This window comes from Alnus glutinosa, chromosome 1 (genome assembly GCF_958979055.1).
Source record: "Alnus glutinosa chromosome 1, dhAlnGlut1.1, whole genome shotgun sequence".
In the NCBI taxonomy this organism is placed as follows: Eukaryota; Viridiplantae; Streptophyta; class Magnoliopsida; order Fagales; family Betulaceae; genus Alnus; species Alnus glutinosa.
In genome coordinates, this window is record NC_084886.1 from 21802425 (window position 1) to 21820006 (window position 17582).

At 36.5% G+C, this 17582-nt stretch overlaps 2 protein-coding genes across 2 annotated transcripts; both read left to right on the forward strand.

The window, feature by feature from the left end:
- Positions 1-3990: 3990 nt before the first annotated feature.
- On the forward strand, positions 3991-5071 carry LOC133876973 (early nodule-specific protein 2-like). Its single transcript, XM_062315195.1, has one exon. The coding sequence runs from the start codon at positions 4015-4017 to the stop codon at positions 4879-4881; it is 867 nt and encodes a 288-aa protein (XP_062171179.1). The 5' UTR covers positions 3991-4014; the 3' UTR covers positions 4882-5071.
- Positions 5072-6344: 1273 nt separating this feature from the next.
- Positions 6345-17582, forward strand: LOC133876976 (uncharacterized). The gene is made up of 9 exons (XM_062315206.1): positions 6345-6936; positions 8023-8373; positions 8468-8683; positions 8930-9579; positions 10395-10491; positions 10615-10668; positions 10748-10866; positions 13091-13281; positions 16777-17582. Exons 1-9 carry the CDS (start codon positions 6670-6672, stop codon positions 17412-17414), a joined length of 2583 nt encoding a protein of 860 aa, XP_062171190.1. The 5' UTR covers positions 6345-6669; the 3' UTR covers positions 17415-17582.

The following is a 17582-nucleotide window of genomic DNA, read 5'->3' on the forward strand; positions in this document are numbered from 1 at the left end:
TTTATTTATCTATTATTTTTTTAAAATAATTAGTGTTTGGGGAGGTGGTGGCTGCCATCGGGAGGGGGTGACCGCATGACCACCCCCCACCTCTAGGGATGGCGTCGACCCTAGAGCGCCACCTCTAGGGATGGCTTGCATGCCACCCCCAAACACCATTTTTTTTTTTTTTTAGAGCTGCTATTGTGGACTGATCTTGGCCTTCCACATTCACAGTTCTTTGTTTTAAGTCATTAGATTGATAAGGTTATAAATCAATAGTAATTTATCGGTTAGTAAATCCAAAAAAAAAAAAAGTAATGCCCCATGTTTATGATATAATTTTGTCATAATATGGTGTATATACCAAATATAATATGTAGTTTATATATATATATACCCTTTAAGACATATAAAAGCATAACTCTTTTAGTCTATTTTATAAAAACCTTGATTCAATCGAACGAAAATTTAATTGGGGTCGCAAATTTTGGATAAAGATTTTATTAAAATTAGTCGATAGGTTCAGTATGCAATATTTATTAAATAAAATTGGTTTGAGAGAGTGATTTGTTGACCCGCTGATATGATAAAAATTTTGTTAATAATTTTTTTTTTTTTTTTAAAAAAAACTTTCAAAAAGAATGATTTTTTAAAATTATTAAATGTAATTTTTTTTTTAACAAAATGAGTTCATATTTTTATTTCGAGAAAAGATAAAAAAGAAAAAGAAAAAAAGAAAGTAAAATAAAATTTTAATCAACTTAGATTATTCTCAATTTAAAAAATAAAATAAAACTTTAGTTTTTTTTTTTAAAAAAAATTAGTTTTTATTTTTTTTAAATTTAAAATTTTTTATTATTTTTATTTGAAAAATGACATGTGACAGGAGTTTTATGAGCATATTTTGCCAAAATGTGCATTTTTCAAAGGTTCTGATAATTTGGGGGGTCATAGTCCAAGCATTGGTAGTTCAGGGGGCCATCCGTAAAATGACAAATAATTTGGGGAACTCAATTGTTATTGAGTAATGATTCTTGCACAACTCATACACAACTTTTGCACAACTCTAGCTACTTTTTTTTTTTTTTTTTTTTTTTTTTTTAATTTTTTAATTTTTTTAATTTTTATTTTATGATCAACCATTGGATTAGCTTTCCTACATCTGGGCCTTAAATATTCAATGGTTGATCTTAAAAAAAAATTGTTTTAAAGTTGTGTAAAAAACATTACTCATTATGATTTTTCCTTATATTTATAATTTAATATTTATGTTTAGGAAAATTAGAGTTTAGCCTCCAAAATGCTAGCCGTTTTGCAAGTAGTTTTACAAACTACCAACACTTGGAATTTGGCCCTCCAAAGTACCAAAACGTTTCAAACAGGCCAATTTTGTTGAAATATGCTTATAATACCACTGCCACGTGTCATTTTTCAATTAAAAAAAATGTAAAAAAAATAAACTAAAATTTTATTTTTTATTTTTATTTTTATTTTTTTTAAAAAAAAGATGTTTGGGGTGGCTTGCAGGTTGCCGGCGCCATGCACCACCTCTGGGGGTAGCTTGCGGCCACCTCAAAATCTATTTCGACAAAATAAGCATTTTTGAAACTTTTTGATAATTTAAGAAGTCAGAATCGAAGCATTAATAGTTCATAAAATTACTTAAAAAAGGACTAACAGTTTAAAGAGTTAAATTATAATTTTCCCTATATGTTTTGAAACAATCGAAACCCGATTCTCATACACATGACATATCGGGTTATCCCTAGCTTTCTCTTACACAGGGTCAAAGACTACCGATTAGCTAAATTCACACCCCACAATTTTTTAGCTTTATGGCAAGGCTTACTGTAACGACCCACTCCCAATGACACAATATTGTCCGCTTTTGGCTCCCCATACCAGACTTCCCAGGAGGTCACCCATCCTAAGATTGCTCTCACAGCGGCTCGCTTAACTGCGGAGTTCTGATAGGTTCATGACCATCACGGCTTTAAAACGCGTTGTGTCATAAATGATGCATTTAAACATATAAGCACATCTCCATTCCTAGGCGATGTGGGACGTCACAATCACCCCCTCTCGGGACCCAGCGTCCCCGCTGGCGACCCTCTTAGGCTTGTGCACGCTCCCACCATCTCAGGCTGGGCAATAGCTCTGATACCATTTGTAACGACCCACCCCCAATGACACAATATTGTCCGCTTTTGGCTCCCCATACCAGACTTTCCAAGAAGTCACCCATCGTGAGATTGCTCTCGCAACGGCTCGCTTAACTGCGGAGTTCTGATAGGGACGTCACACTTACCTTACGATTTCAAGAAGTTTTCACACACTCGAAAGCAAATTACAAAAATGTATGATAAATCTTTCATACTAGTTCCATCACTTCCACGCTCCACTGTGCTTACCATCATCACATGATTCACATCTCTTCTGGTGGATTTCAATCCTTTTATCCGCGGTCTTTTATTGGCGGTAATGTATTTCGTTCGTTAAACGACTGTCCCACTAAAGTGGTAGTCAAACCTTCTGAGTACAGTACGTGATTGCCTTGTCAGGAAACCAAAAATTAATCCCTAATCTAATATCCAACGCCACTTGAGGCAATGAGCCTTAAATTATGAACAAATGGTCAGATGCCCACAAGGATCCTCGCACACAATGTAGATAGCTGGCTCCAAAAGAAAGGTAACACCAAAGAAGATTCGAACCTGAAATCAAATGGGAGAAAGATGAATATATATGACCCCACAGATTTTGATATAATTTTAACAAAACTTTTCAATTAAAATAGTGGTAATTAATTAATGACTTGTTTTGCATCTTTCTTTTAACTGTGCGAGATGTATATATATATATCTGTGTAGTAAAGTCACCGACGTAAGTGGGAAATGGAGAAACGTAGGCCATAGATGTCCCATGTGAGGATTTCGCCAAGTTTATCGAAAGTAGCTGAGAGTACTGTACATTTCTCATGCCGACGTCTATAGATATATATTGAACGGCGCCCAATGTCGGACATGCATCAAATAATAAATATTAATTGCATGTGATCAAAATCTGATTTTAGTTCATAATATAAGCTTCTCGCCAGCTGAATTGGAGTGCCTTTAATTTTAACTTTCTCCGAATAAAAATAAAAAATAATAAAAAAAAAAAAGGATGAGTTTTGCTTATACTTCCTACTCATGAGATGCCTTGATGCATGTGGACCACGTACGTGTACATGTTAAACGACCAATATTATGTGCACGCTCTTCATTTATTTTAATTGCTTCTTTTTGGTGGGAATGATATATATTAGGAGTGACAATTCATATTCACGTGTCGGGTTTAGGTCATGTCGAAGTATGAGTATAAGACTAAATAGGTCAACCATAATCTGACCCAGCCATTTAATTAAACAAGTAAGAATCATCAACTCTAATCCTCTAATTTTGAATTGAGTTCGTGCATGTCGGGTTGGTGGGTTATGTCAAAAATTACATGAAATTATATCACGTATCGGGTTCGAGTCGTGTCGAAGCATGTGTACCAGACTTTATAAGTTAATCCTAATTAATCCGACCCATTTAATTAAATGAGTCTGACTCTTCAACTCTAAAATTTTAATTTTATGTTAGGTTTACGAATCGTGTTAAGAATTAACGACCTTAATATAAAAAGACGCCTAATTAGGATATAAAAAAATAAAAAAAATTAAAGTGAAGAGTTAAGCTTTTAACTTTAATATCTTCTTCTAAGATGATTTCAAGCAAATATTAGAAGAAATCATAGCGGAAGATCGCCAAAATATTGGTTATTTATGATTTATTGTCAAACTTTTGAACTAAATGGGACCCAAATGGACCCCACGACACATATAAAATACTAAAGAAGAACACAAACGTGGAATTTGAAGTGTGTCTACACCCCTTTAAAAAGAATTGCAATATGCGTAATGACATGTGACATGACGTAATAGGCTCTGATATTGCATTATAAAAGGCCAAGAGTTGTAGTTGTTTTCAACCATCAAAGAGACCAAAAATGACTACCAAATACTGCCTAGTGTTGCTCCTTGGGGTGGTTCTTCTCTGCAGCACTGCCTCACTAGCTGACCACCATGAGCCTTCCAAACATGACCCCAAATCTCCAATTCACAAGCCCCATTCTCCTCCTAAACACAAACCTCCGACCCCACTTGATCATGGGGACAAGCCATTTCCCGAACACAAACCGCCTCTTAAGGGTAAGGGAGAGAAGCCTCCACCGGAGCACAAGCCACCGCATGAGGGTCACTCCGGACGCCTTTTAGTTGAAAAAAATTCACCAAATTTGGATGGTAAACCTCCTAAGAGATCAGAAAAGCCGCCACCCCCGAAACACAAGCCACCAACCCAACTCGACAAAGAAGAGAAGCCATTCCCTGAAGACAAACCACCTCAGAAGGGTAAGGGAGAGAAGCCTCCACCAGAGCACAAGCCACCGCATGATGGTCACCCCGGACGCCTTTTAGTTGAAAAAAATTCACCAAGTTTGGATGGTAAACCTCCTAAGAGATCAGAAAAGCCGCCATCCCCCAAACACAAGCCACCAACTTCAGTGACTTCAGTCGACAAAGAAGAGAAGCCGTTTCCTGAACACAAACCGCCTCCCAAGAATAAGGGATCAGACAAACCACCACATGATCATCATCCTGGACGTCGTCTACTGGAGTCGTCTTCTCTTGAACGAAATTCACCAAGTTTGGATGGCAAAAGTCCCCATGATCATCATCATCCTGGACACCCTTCAAAGGAAGATGCCAAAGACTCTCACACCACACCTCGAAAGTTGAAGCCTCCAACCGCGCCTGAAAAGAAGCCGCCAAGCCCCTCTCACAAGCCACCCCACAAGCCTCCATCAGGGAACTGAGTGCATGTTTATATATGTAGAAATTAATAAGAGCTGCAACATATGCTACCTATCTTGGCAGTCACTGTTCTATACATGGAACAGTGACGACCTATGTTCACGTTGTGTCCTCGTTTTAGTGTTTGTACTCTGATTTGTAGCTTACTTGCCTCGTACTACTACCTTCATTTTAATGAATCCTTTTCAATCACTTGCGTTACTTCATATAAGTTTATATTTGCTTACGAACATTAGAGGCATATTTTATATGTTGGAGAATGGATACAAAACAAAAACCTGCTAACTATTCTTATATATTATTGACATATATGTATAATTAATTATCACGTGTCTATGTTCATATAGAAGGGCCTCACAAGTTTGTCACCAAATAGGAAAAATGCCCCTAAATAGTTACAACTTCCCACTTCTAGCCTTTCCAAACTTTGAAGGACTTACAGCTACAAAAATTATTATTCAATGTCAAGATGCTAAGCATGATCTTATTTGTTAAACCTTTGGGGCTATAAATAAACCAAACTATTTGAGCCCAGTTTATATAAGTTTGACTCGAGATTAGTTCATTCAATAAACAAATCGAGCTTAATTAAACAATAATTTTTGCATGAGTATTAAACGAGTCAAACTCGGTTCAACTTGATTTAGGCTTATGAACAATATTGCTCGTATAGACTAGACTCGACTTGTTTGGATTTAGGTTGGACTTCCCGTTGGGCTTCCTTCAAGTCCAACGAGGGAACTTTCACTTTGTGCCTCCTAATGGGCCACATATATGCACACAGTTCGATTTTTTCTCCGCTACATTTTAGTTATAGCTTCGATTTCTAAATAGTTTATACTATAAAGAAAGTTTGGTACCTAATAATAAAAATTAGTTTTTAATTTTTTAATTTTTTTTTTATAGTTTTTCAGTTTTTTTTTTTTAAAAAAATTAATTTTTATTATTTTTTAATTAAAAAATAATACATGATAGGAATATTATAAGCATATTTCGATAAAATGAGCATTTTAAAATTTTTTTGATATTTTAAGAGGTCAAGATCCAAGCGTTAAAATTGTGTAAAACTGCTTGCAAAATTGACTGAGAGTTTAAAAAACTAAATTGTAATTTTTCCAATACGTTTTGAAACAATCCGATTCTCAAACACAAGACATATCGGATTATCCCTTTTTCTTACACAGGGTCAAAGACTACCGACTGGCTAAATTCACACCCCCACAAATTTTTAGCTTTAGGGCAAGGCTCACCTTACGATTTCAAGAAGTTTTAAGGTGCTTTTTGGCAACTAAATGTAAAATTTATAATTCTTATTTTAATTTTCTAAAAAAAAATTAAATTAAAAATATTTTAATTTTTTTACCCTTTCTACGTTATATCAATAATTTTTTATTATTATTCAAATAATAATAATAAAAAAACTCACTATAAAACCCAACCCCCCCCCCCCCCCCCCCCCCCCCCCCCAACCAATCCGTCAACACTCGTAAACAAAAATCTATGATAAAGCTTCCATCCTAGTTCCATCACTTCCCCGCCCCACTGTGCTTACCATCATCACATGATTCACATCTCTTCCGGTGGATTTCAATCCTTTTATCACAAAGCCAAGCGACAGAAAAAGGAAGAAGAATTAATTACCATAATTAGGCCAGGGAGATTGACTCCAGCGAAGAGACGAACACTCCGAACTACGCAAACCCAAACCAAAAACCCAAGAAAACAGGCTCTTCTGGAACTCCCAAGATTGTGTGGCTTTTCAATCCCTTCTCCCATTGTTTTAGGCCAGAATGTTGGCCTCAGCGACTCCCACACCCTTCACCTTGAAGCCCTCTGATGCCCAACGCAAAGTCCCCAAAACCCATGTGGAAGCTGTTCCATTTGCAACCAGAAAAGCCAAAAGAAGCGACTTAACAGTCGTTTCCTACGCAACCCAACATCATAATCATCAATATCATGGCCTCAACTCCAATTCTCGCTCTAACCGTGCTGTCGTCACAAGAGTCAGCAGTGATGGTGGTGCTGTTGATTCTACTCCACAGCACTCTACACCTCCTGTATGCTCTGAACTGCCTTTTCTCTATTCTGGGTCTTGCTGGTATTTCATGCTTGTGTTTCGTTTAGGTATATGGGTTTGTTTGCCTTGGCGAGTTTCGTTGGGCAAGTGTTTATGTTTCAGTTATGCATTGCTGTTACGGTTTGCTTGTATTGAGGAATATGGAAATTTGGATTTCTTTGTGTAATATTTTTCTTTCGGAATCGTGTTATGGGTTACCATGGATTTTGGATATGGAGTAGAAGAATGGGTATTGCCTTTCCTTTTTTTTTTTTTTTTTTTTTTTTGGATTGCAATTCTAATGCATTGCAAAAATGTGTTAATATAGGTATCTATGGTAAAATTGGTTGGGAAATCGGGTTGTATATTGCTTGTTTGCTTAGGAAATTTGGACTCTACGTTTTGTTTTTCATTTGAGTAGGAAAAACAGCAATCCTTTTGGTAGATTTAGAATGGAGCTAGATTGAAGATTGAACATAGAATGGAGCTAGATTGACATATATGCGCCCCCATCACAAAATGATCATTAGAAGATTGAACACGAAAGTAAAACTCGTTCATAATTTTAGTCCTCATGCTTGAAACGACTTTTAAGGAAAAGGATTACACTAAATAACATGCCACTATAAGCACAATGTACTCATGCTATTGTGAATCAGGATGGAATCTTTCAATTCATCATTGAAGTCCTTACACCAGCATTCCATATGTGCAATTTAAGTGACAAAAGTTTAGAATGTTAAAGTTTATGCAATTCACAATTAATTTGATACTAGCTTTGCAAGTTCGCAAAGACTGAATGTTATTCCTACTGTTGTGGGCTGTTAAATTAATGCTCGCTCCATATCCACATTCTTAAGCAACTCGTTTTAACAAACTAAAAGTTCGACTTTACTAGAATTTTTTGTCCTGAAAATCACATTATGTTGTTGGAGGATTTTTCTTCTCAAAGTTGTGTGGGTCATGAAATACAAACATATCTTGTTACTCAATATAACAGTGTCGGCTGTTGCTTTTAAATGTTTCCTTGAGAGTGGCAAATGTATGCTTACTTAAGCTACATGATGGGACATCTTCTTACTTTCAGGATATTGAAGCAATTAAGAGCACTTCTCCTAGTTTTGGTGATAGTTATGTGGCCTTGTTTGTCCGAATGCTTGGGCTGGACTATGATCACCTTGATAGAGAACAGGCAATAGTGGCTCTCTGGAAATACTCACTTGGAGGAAAGAAGTATATTGATGCTATCATGCAGTTTCCTGGCTGCATAAATCTCACTTTAAACCTTCTTAGATCAGAGTCTACTTCCACTTGTGAAGCAGCTGCAGGCCTTCTACGATCAATTTCTTCAGTCAATTTATACAGGGAATTAGTAGCAGAAAGTGGAGCAATTGAAGAGTTAACTGGCTTGCTGAGCCGACCTTCCTTAATTCCTGAGGTATATACAGACTTCACCATCGGAATTTCTGTCATCTGGTGAACATATTTCTAGGTTTAGAGAATGGAGGTATATCCTGAACTCAATTTTGCAGGTAAAGGAGCAAAGTATGTGTACTTTGTGGAACTTGTCTGTAGATGAGAAGCTTAGAGTGAAAATTGCGAACAGTGATATCCTGCCATTACTAATTAAGACCCTTGATGACGAGGACATAAAAGTGAAGGAAGCAGCAGGAGGGGTTTTGGCAAATTTAGCATTGAGCCACTTTAACCACAACATGATGGTTGAAGCAGGAGTTATACCAAAATTGGTGAGCCTTCCTTTACGTTTCCTCTATTAATGGAAAGAATTCATGTGATTATTATATCAAAAAGATTTGCCTATTTTACATGGTTATACTATATGGAGTATAGTAATTCATTCGGATTTTTTTTTCTTTTCTTTTTCGAAATCACATCTTAATTATAAGCACAATTTAATTGCAAATGCTACTTTCCTCTGTTTGGATATCTGAACATATTGTTTGGCATTCTAATAGACTGGGTTTTTAATGCAGGCAAATATCTTAAAAACTGATGTGGAAGGATCTAAAGTCATTAGAAAGGAAGCAAGAAATGCATTATTGGAGCTAGCAAAGGATGAATATTACAGAATTCTTGTCATAGAGGAAGGTCTGGTTCCTGTTCCCTTGATTGGTGCAGCTGCATACAAGTCCTTCAGACCAGGTTTGCATTCCTGGCCTAGTTTACCAGATGGTACAAAGATTGAACAGACTTCTAAAGTTCCTTCTAGATTTGGTGCCTCTGAATTACTCCTTGGATTAAATATTGATGACAAGAATGTAAACATGGAGGAGGCCAAGATGAAAGCAATAGTTGGGCGGACACAACAGCAATTTCTTGCTCGTATTGGAGCTATAGAAATGGAGAATGAAAATAAATCTCAATCTGAATGCTCCACTGATCACCGACTTACACTTTTACCATGGATGGATGGCGTGGCTCGATTAGTTTTGATTCTTGAACTTGAAGATGAGTTGGCCATATCAAGAGGTGCAGAGTCAATTGCTGATGCATCTATAAATGAACATATGCGAGTTGCATTCAAAGATGCTGGAGCAATCAAGCATTTAGTTAGGCTTTTAGGCTATGCTAATGATTCTGTCAGATTGGCTGTCACTCAAGCTTTGGAGAGGTTGTCTATCAGGTAATTTATCATTCTTTGGGTTTCAAATGTATTTACAGCAGTAGTGGTCCAAGCAAATGGCTCTGGGTGAGAAAAATACCCCCCGCGGGGGGGGGGGGGGGGGGGGGGGGGGGGGGGGGGGAGAGAGAGAGAGAACATTTCTAACAATTTCTCATTCAATGGCTTCGCCTCTCTGCTTCCACTCTTAGCTGGCTAAATTTTGTACCCAGATCAGCGGTTTAAGGTGCTGGTCCATAGTTGACAAGATTCTTGCCCCAGACTAGAGAATTAATAAGTTGTCTCTAGTACATATACTTGTTTTTGGTGTATGAGTGTGTTTTCGTAAAAGGGAAATTTATCTGTCGTTGATTTGGCCTTCTGCATGCACTGAAATTTTTTTCCCCGTACTAGCAAATTAATGTGTTGATGTGGAGAGAGAGAGAGGAGGCAAAGGCCTGGGAGAAGCAGACCTCAGTGGACATTTGCTTCCCCATTTTGCTTATTTTACCCTGTGAATAAATATAATTCCTCCCTTCCCCATATTTTATTTGCTTCATACACTGTCATCTTTTGCTCTCTTTTCTTTATGCTCATACCATTTTGAGCAATGAGACTCATGCTTCACACTATTTGTTTCGGGTTTGCATGTTAGAAACCTTGTTCTTTATTAGGCACTGATACTTCTCTCGGTGTCTTTGTCACATAGCCCCAAAGTCACATGGCATTCTTTTTTCCCTTTAAACTTTCTCTTAAAGTATGACTAGTTTCTTAATTTTAATAATTAGCTTAAAATGGCTTACATCTCATAGTTCATGTTCTTATCTTTCTTGATGCAGCAATGGTGTCTGCCAGACAATCGAAGCTGAAGGTGTTATTGATCCTTTGGTCAGTATTGTAAAGCTGTCGCAGACCTCTGAAAGCCTGATGGAAAAGGTTTTTTTTTTCTTCTTCTTTTTTCTTTTTTTCTATTTTTGGTTATTTTATTTGTCATCATCCACAGTCCATCATTCTGGGAAATAATCTTGAAGATGCTATGAATCCTTGCTACACTTGCAGAGCTTGAATGTTCTTGCTCGGATATTAGACCCTAGTAAAGAGATGAAATCAAAGGTTAGTCTCTAGTTTCTTGCAGCATGTGTAGAAGTGTGTAATTGTATTTTTACTTACTAAGTTTGTTGATGCCTTCCAGTTTTATAATGGACCAGTTAATGGGTCAAAAAGAGGATCAGAGTCAGCAAGAAGCCCTGAAGATTCCACAGTATTACCTGGAAATATTGTAAAAAAATCCATATTGAAAGCAAATACCAGGTCTCTTCCCCCATCCTTCCCTCCCTTTTGATTTTTCTTCCACTTGGTGTTCGTTCTGTTTCAGAACTGCCTTTTCATCATTGTCTTTGACTTATTTCACCTATTACTATATCTTGTTGAGTGATTGTTATCTATTGTTAAAATAACTTTGTCTACTCTTCATGACAACAGGGAAAGAATAAAGTAAGCAGATTGCATATGTTTGCCTCCCATATTCATCGCTTTGCTCATACGTTTCTTGGTTTGATGGTTATTGAAGTTCTTGGGGGGAGGAGAAGGCAAAATGAAGTTTGCTTCTATAGTTGACAAGAAGGATTTCTACTAAAAAATTCCATCTCTGTTACTTGGTGTTTAGAAGAAGAATAAACATCATCTAAAAATTTAGATGAAGAACATTTTCATTGCATGTATGACATAGTTTAAAAACTGCAGCTAGACGCTTAGGTTTTGGATTGCTCTAGTGAAGTCATTTGGTTGCGAACATATTGCAGGAAAAGAAAACGAAACTTAATTATACAATCTTTCGAACCCCAGACTATGAAACATTCAAGTTTGATATTTTTGTTTTCCATCTTCTTGCAAACAAATAGAGCATGCTCATTCTATGTAAAAGATTATAGTCTTGTGATTAGGGTTGTAAAGGAGCTAAGCTATCTGTAAACAACTCGTATAAACTCGACTCGAGTTCGGTTTATTTAATAAATGAACTGAACTTGAACAAAAATTTAGGCTTGCTTATTAAACGAGTCAAACTCATATAAGCTCGACTCGCCTCGTAAAAGTTCGTATAGACTCCTATATTCATTTTTATTATTTTTATAGTATTAATTTAATTTTCTAATGAGAACATAATAAGTACTTTAAAATATAAAAGAGAATTCTCTTCCTAATATGATTTAGATATAGCTTGAATTATTGTTATTGTGAGTCTTGATATAGATATATGTGTGTTTTTGTGTATGAGTATGTTTGTGTGTATGTATATATATGTATGTGTGTGTGCATAATGAATTTATATACATACTATAAAACAAACATACAGACTTGAGGTCGGTTTGTTTAATATTTAAGTTAATTTACTCAAATGATAAATTGTTAACAATAATTAATTAACTAATTACTAGTATGGATTTACGAAAAAATAAACAATCATGATATTACTTTATATATTGAATGAATAAATTAATTGAGTAGCTCATGAACAAGCGTGAGTTTATTCAAAAAATAAATGAATCGAGCTTGAACAGATTATCTAGCTCGGTGATAAGCTCAAGCTCAGCTCGTGTTTGAAGTAAAATTAAATGAAAAAAGCTTGAACTTTTAATACTCGGCTCAATTACAGCTGTACTTCTGATATACAATCTCATGATGAGCGGTTTAGTCCTTAGGTTACTGGAAGTTCTTTAAGGAGCTTTGATATAATAAACAATCTTTTTATAGCATAAGTTGTGGCATGGTCCTCTGGTTTTTACAGAAGCTTGACTTTTATAACTACAAGCTGTTATTTTCTCTCAAATTTTACTTATCAAAAAAAAAATCTCTCAAATCTGGGTGTATCTTCTTTTTTCTTTTTCTTTATAATTTTTGTTATGTCAACAATTTTGGCTGCGTTGGAGCTACCATATCTGTGTCACATTTTGCCGAACCCTAATGTAATGCCATTTATTATCTCGCCAGCACATCAACCTATTTATTGTAGCAGTTATCGATATAGATTTGATGTCACTTTTAGCAAACACTTCAAAGGTATGTTTAAATTAATCACTCAACCAGCATATTGGGCAAAGCTGGACTTAACTTGGTAATAACAAAGCTGGAACATGGCAACTTCAAATAAATTCTGCCTTGAATCTTCTCTATTTTGAGTGGCTGGCTGGTCCAGATAAGAAACTTCCTGATCTAGGGAGGATCGTATTGTTCTTTTTCTTATTATTTTTTTTTTCCTCTAAAAGAGCTTATACCAAATTTGGGGGATTGCTAGGCATTATTGTTGTGGTTTTGATCCCTTGATTTCATTGATTTATTGAATCCAGAGATACTGGATGGGTGCCAACTTTCAAGAGAACAAAAGTCTTCTCTCTCTTCCTTTCTTCACTGATTTTTCATTTTCCTTTCCTTTGTCTGTGTTTCTGTGTGTATGCCTGCACTAACACTAGTTTAAAGCTTTATCTCTAATACAAAAGTTAAATTGACCTGCTATTTTTATCCTGGAAACCAATTACAGGGAAGATGTGCTGGATACTGCCTTCTTTGCTCGCCTTGTGGAGATTCTAAAGACCTCATCCCCAAGTTTACAAAGAAAAGTGGCTTCGATTCTTGAGTTTGTGGCGATTATTGACCCAAGCATGAACTCAATCATTTCAGTAGATATTGAATCAGGTTTGGATGCTGTTTTCCAACAAAAAGTTCTGAAAGGTATGGGAAACAATTTCCTTAAATACAAAGACTTGAATTGCTTTGAAGAAAATTTGACTGTATTTCATCTCATCCAACTTGAGTAACCTCATTTAGATTATAAAAAGGAAAAAAAAAAAAATGAAATGACCTGTTTATTTTCACAATGTCCTTAATCATCTTTATAGTTGTGATTCTATTTAGCATTGCCATCATCATTGTAATTTTCTAAAACCTGTTGCACAAGGGCGGAACCAAGATTTTTGGTGTGGGGGGACAAATTTTCTTTTTCGATAAGTTGGGGAGACGGACTTACACATAGATACATATAATTTCTGTGTATGTTTATATAAAATAAAAGCATAGAAGTCTTAAATTTAATCCCATGGCATCACAAACACACAATAGTATAAACAACTAGCAAATAAACTAAACACGATCTATAGGATCCACAAAAATTGGTACTTTTGAGCATGGACTCTTTTTTCTAACAAGATCTCTTGAAGCCTCAGACAAAAACAATGCTAAGAGTTAAGCCAAAACATTAGTGTTGCAATCATAAATGATTAAATAATTTTAACTTGTGATGCCAAAACAAATATTGTGAACCTAAATAATTGCAGAATAAGCGTTCAAAAAATAAATAAAAACCAGATATTTTCATTATATTCCACATTTTTGCTGGAGGGAACTAGAGAGTAGAGTCTAAAGGAAAACTAAATGAATTGGGTATTTTAGTTCTTTTATGTTGGGCAAAACTAAAAAATAATAATCCAGGGGGACAAAAATGTCATTTTGGGGGAACAACTTTATAAAATATGTATATTTAAAGAAGAATTTTAAATATTTTGGGGGGACAATCGGCCCCCCACCCAAACACCTAGATCCGCCCCTACTGCTGCATGCATTTAGTAGCCAACTGAAGTTGAATATGAGGAGAAAGAAGAGATGAAATGAATTCACTATTGATGCAGGAGAAGATCGACATTAGTGTGGATTTATTTATGCATCTGTCTTCTAGTTTTCCCTTTCAATAAGGATTGGGTTTTTCCTTTTCTATTAGGATTATGTTTTTCTTTTCCTATTAGGATTTGTTTCGCTTTTCCATTTTCTTGTTAAATTAAAGAGCATATTTTAGTCTATATAAGGCATAGACATTCGATGAAACAATTCAGTTTTGAAGTATCAGTTAGGGGTAATTACCTTTTTTCCCTATGAATTACCGGCCATTATTAACATGCCACCACGAATTGACACCTCGACCAAAAGAGAGCATGCAACTACCATTTGTGTACGTTTACCCCCCTTCCATCAGTCAAATTCGTGAAAAGACTCAAATACCTTAACTCAAATTTCAAATTTACGTATAATACCTTAAAATTAAACAATTAAAAAAAAAAAAAAAAAAGGAAAAGGAAAAGAGAGGGAATGGCTGTTGGTGGCAGCCACCCCCTTAAGGGAGGGGGGTGGCCGCACGCCACCCCCTAGGCTTGGCAATTCGGGTTTATGGGTCGGGTTCGTGTCAACCCGATTACACAATCAGGTTCAACACGAACCCGACCCGATTATTAATCGGGTTGAGTTATTAAACCCGAACACGACCCTATTTTTCAACCGGGTTACTTGAACATGACCCGGGTAACCCGTTGTGAAGATGAAGAAGAAGAACCGAAGGAGGCAAGAAGCGTGGCCGAGCCCACTGCCAGCCCAGCACTCAGTGATTACAGCACTGCTCATCGTCCTTGTTGCGCTTTTCCTCATGGGTTTCCTCTACATCTACTCGCTTTGTTTTTGCGCAAACTCTGCCGCCGAGTCACCACCTCTTTCTCCTCGAACTCGCTGAGACAAATCACGCAGTCGATTTGGTACTTCAAGTTCCTATAGTAAGAGTACACCAGCAAAGTCCGAATCGTCAACGGGTCCACTCTTTTGCGCAGGTTCGACCTGGGTGGAAGATCCGACAGTAGAGAAGACACTCGACCTGGACGAGGCTGGAGGGGTCTGGAAGATCGACGGTTGTACACCATGACTCGTGTATACTGTATAGAGGTGACTCAGGAGGCGTGGCCGCGTGAAATGAAACGGTGAAAGAAAGTGAAACCGAAAAGAAAAGGGATGCGGGTGCGGGCCGTGCGGCTAGGGTTTGTCAGTTTTTTTTTTAATAACAAATGGGTTATAATCGTGTTGACCCGATTATGACCCGAACCCAATTACCACAAACCCAAACCTTGTATTTTCGTGTCGTGTTCGTGCCGGATTCACGAGTTGTGTCAAAAATTGCCAACCCTACCACCCCCTTGGTGCATCTGGGGTGGCTCGCAGGCCACCCCCTTCCCCTAAGGGAAATATATATTTTTTTATTAAATTACTGTTTGAGGGTATTTCTGTTTTTAAACAAAATTTAACGTCTAAAAATCGAATATTCCGCCCAATTTAACGAGATTTTCTAATGGAAGGGTGGTAAAGGTACAAAAATGGTAGTTGCATGTTCTCTTTTGGTCGAGGTGTCAGTTTGTGGTAGCATATTGACAATGGCCAGTAGTTCATGAGGGGAAAATATAATTACCCCTATCAATTAAATATCAATCTTTCAGAGTTATTTTTCTGTTTACTTATTTGGGGCAACTAGGGTTTTTCTTTTTCCTATTTGTTATTTTTTCTTCCTAAATTCCCTTTTCAATCTTCATTTCTTAGTTTCTGACTTTTTCGCTCATACATTTTTCTTGGGAATCACATGTTAATTTATGCAGTAATCATTGATTGAGGCCTCAAGTGTCTATGGTTTTTCCTTAGGAAATATTTTCTTACTTTCTAGACAATAGGTTCTCTCAATTTGCTTTCAGATGATAGGAGTTGAACTCATGGCGTTGAGTCCATGGTGGTTGTAACTTACCTCCAAAGTATAACAACATGTTCGAAAACCTTGAATATAGTATTTATTTGGCATGTTCTAGGACTTAATTCTTCATTAATTCCCTACCAGTTTGAGTCTTAGTTCTATTCCATAGTATGCCCTATAATTTGGTAATACTTTTTTATGAGATTATCTTGACTGAGATTATGAACTTGTTGGGTGTTTGGAGTAAGAGCATTTCATTTTTTTTCATTGTTTCCCGCTTTGCATTGCTTTGTATTGACTGCCCAATAGATGACTCTTGATCATTACTTCCTGCTGAAAATATTTAGAAAACAAATTGCATTTGTGCTTGAAAATTCAATAACATGAAGTATGAGACTCCTTTTTAACTTTTGTTAGCTTTAGGCACAATGGTTTTGTTTAAAATAGTAATTGCAATTCTGCAACAATGTGTTAGAAAAAGAATAGATTAATACATATAAAGAAAAGTTTAGAAGAAAATGGGGTAATCACTTTGTTGAGTCTAAAAGCTATAACATTGCCTTTTCAGAGGTGGAATATCGTATTTTCTCATTAATATCTGAAATAATTCTACACTTTAAGTTCAGATGTGTGAATTTATTTATTTATTTTTGTGTATACCTTATATTGGTTGGCAGACATAGAATCTGATGCAGAAGGCCAGCAGCCAGAAAAATATGCCCTTGAAGTTGAAGAAGCCGGTCTTGCAATTTCTGCAGCATCCCGATTATTAGCAAAGCTGCTCGACTCTCAGCATTTTTGCCAAAAGATAAATTCCACCCATTTCACTAATTTGCTCCGAGAAATCCTAAAATCAAACATACCCCTTAACAAAAAAGATTGGGTTGCTGCTTCCTTAGTTAAAGTCAGCTCTATTTCTGGCCGCAACTCTGAGAATGAGGATCCAATCAACATGGAGGTAACTCTTTATGAGACCATCCCAAGACTTTTAGAGAAGATGAAAACCTCTCTCTCTCAGGAAGTACAGGAAGCTGCAGTAATGGAGCTCAACAGAATAATTTCTGAAGGGGTGGTGGATTCAACTCGAGCTATTGCTGCTGAGGGTGGAATATTTCCATTGGTAAAGCTGATTGAAGAAGGAAGTGAGAGGGCTGTTGAAGCAGGTTTGGCTATACTGTATAATCTAAGCATGAACAGTGAGAATCATTCGGCAATTATAGCTGCCGGAGCCGTGCCGGCATTGAGAAGAATTGTACTATCTCAAAGGCCACAGTGGCCACGAGCAATTCATTTGTTGAGGACTTTACCTACTTGATTCTACAATTAGACCAAGAAATTGATAACAGATATGTATTTTTGTAGGAGCAATTGTACTATTATCCTTTTTGCTCAACTCAGAGAACCAACAGGACAGTTATATGGACATCATAGTGATATTATGCGGTTAAATACATGCTACATTGTCTTGTTTAGCACCTTAAAA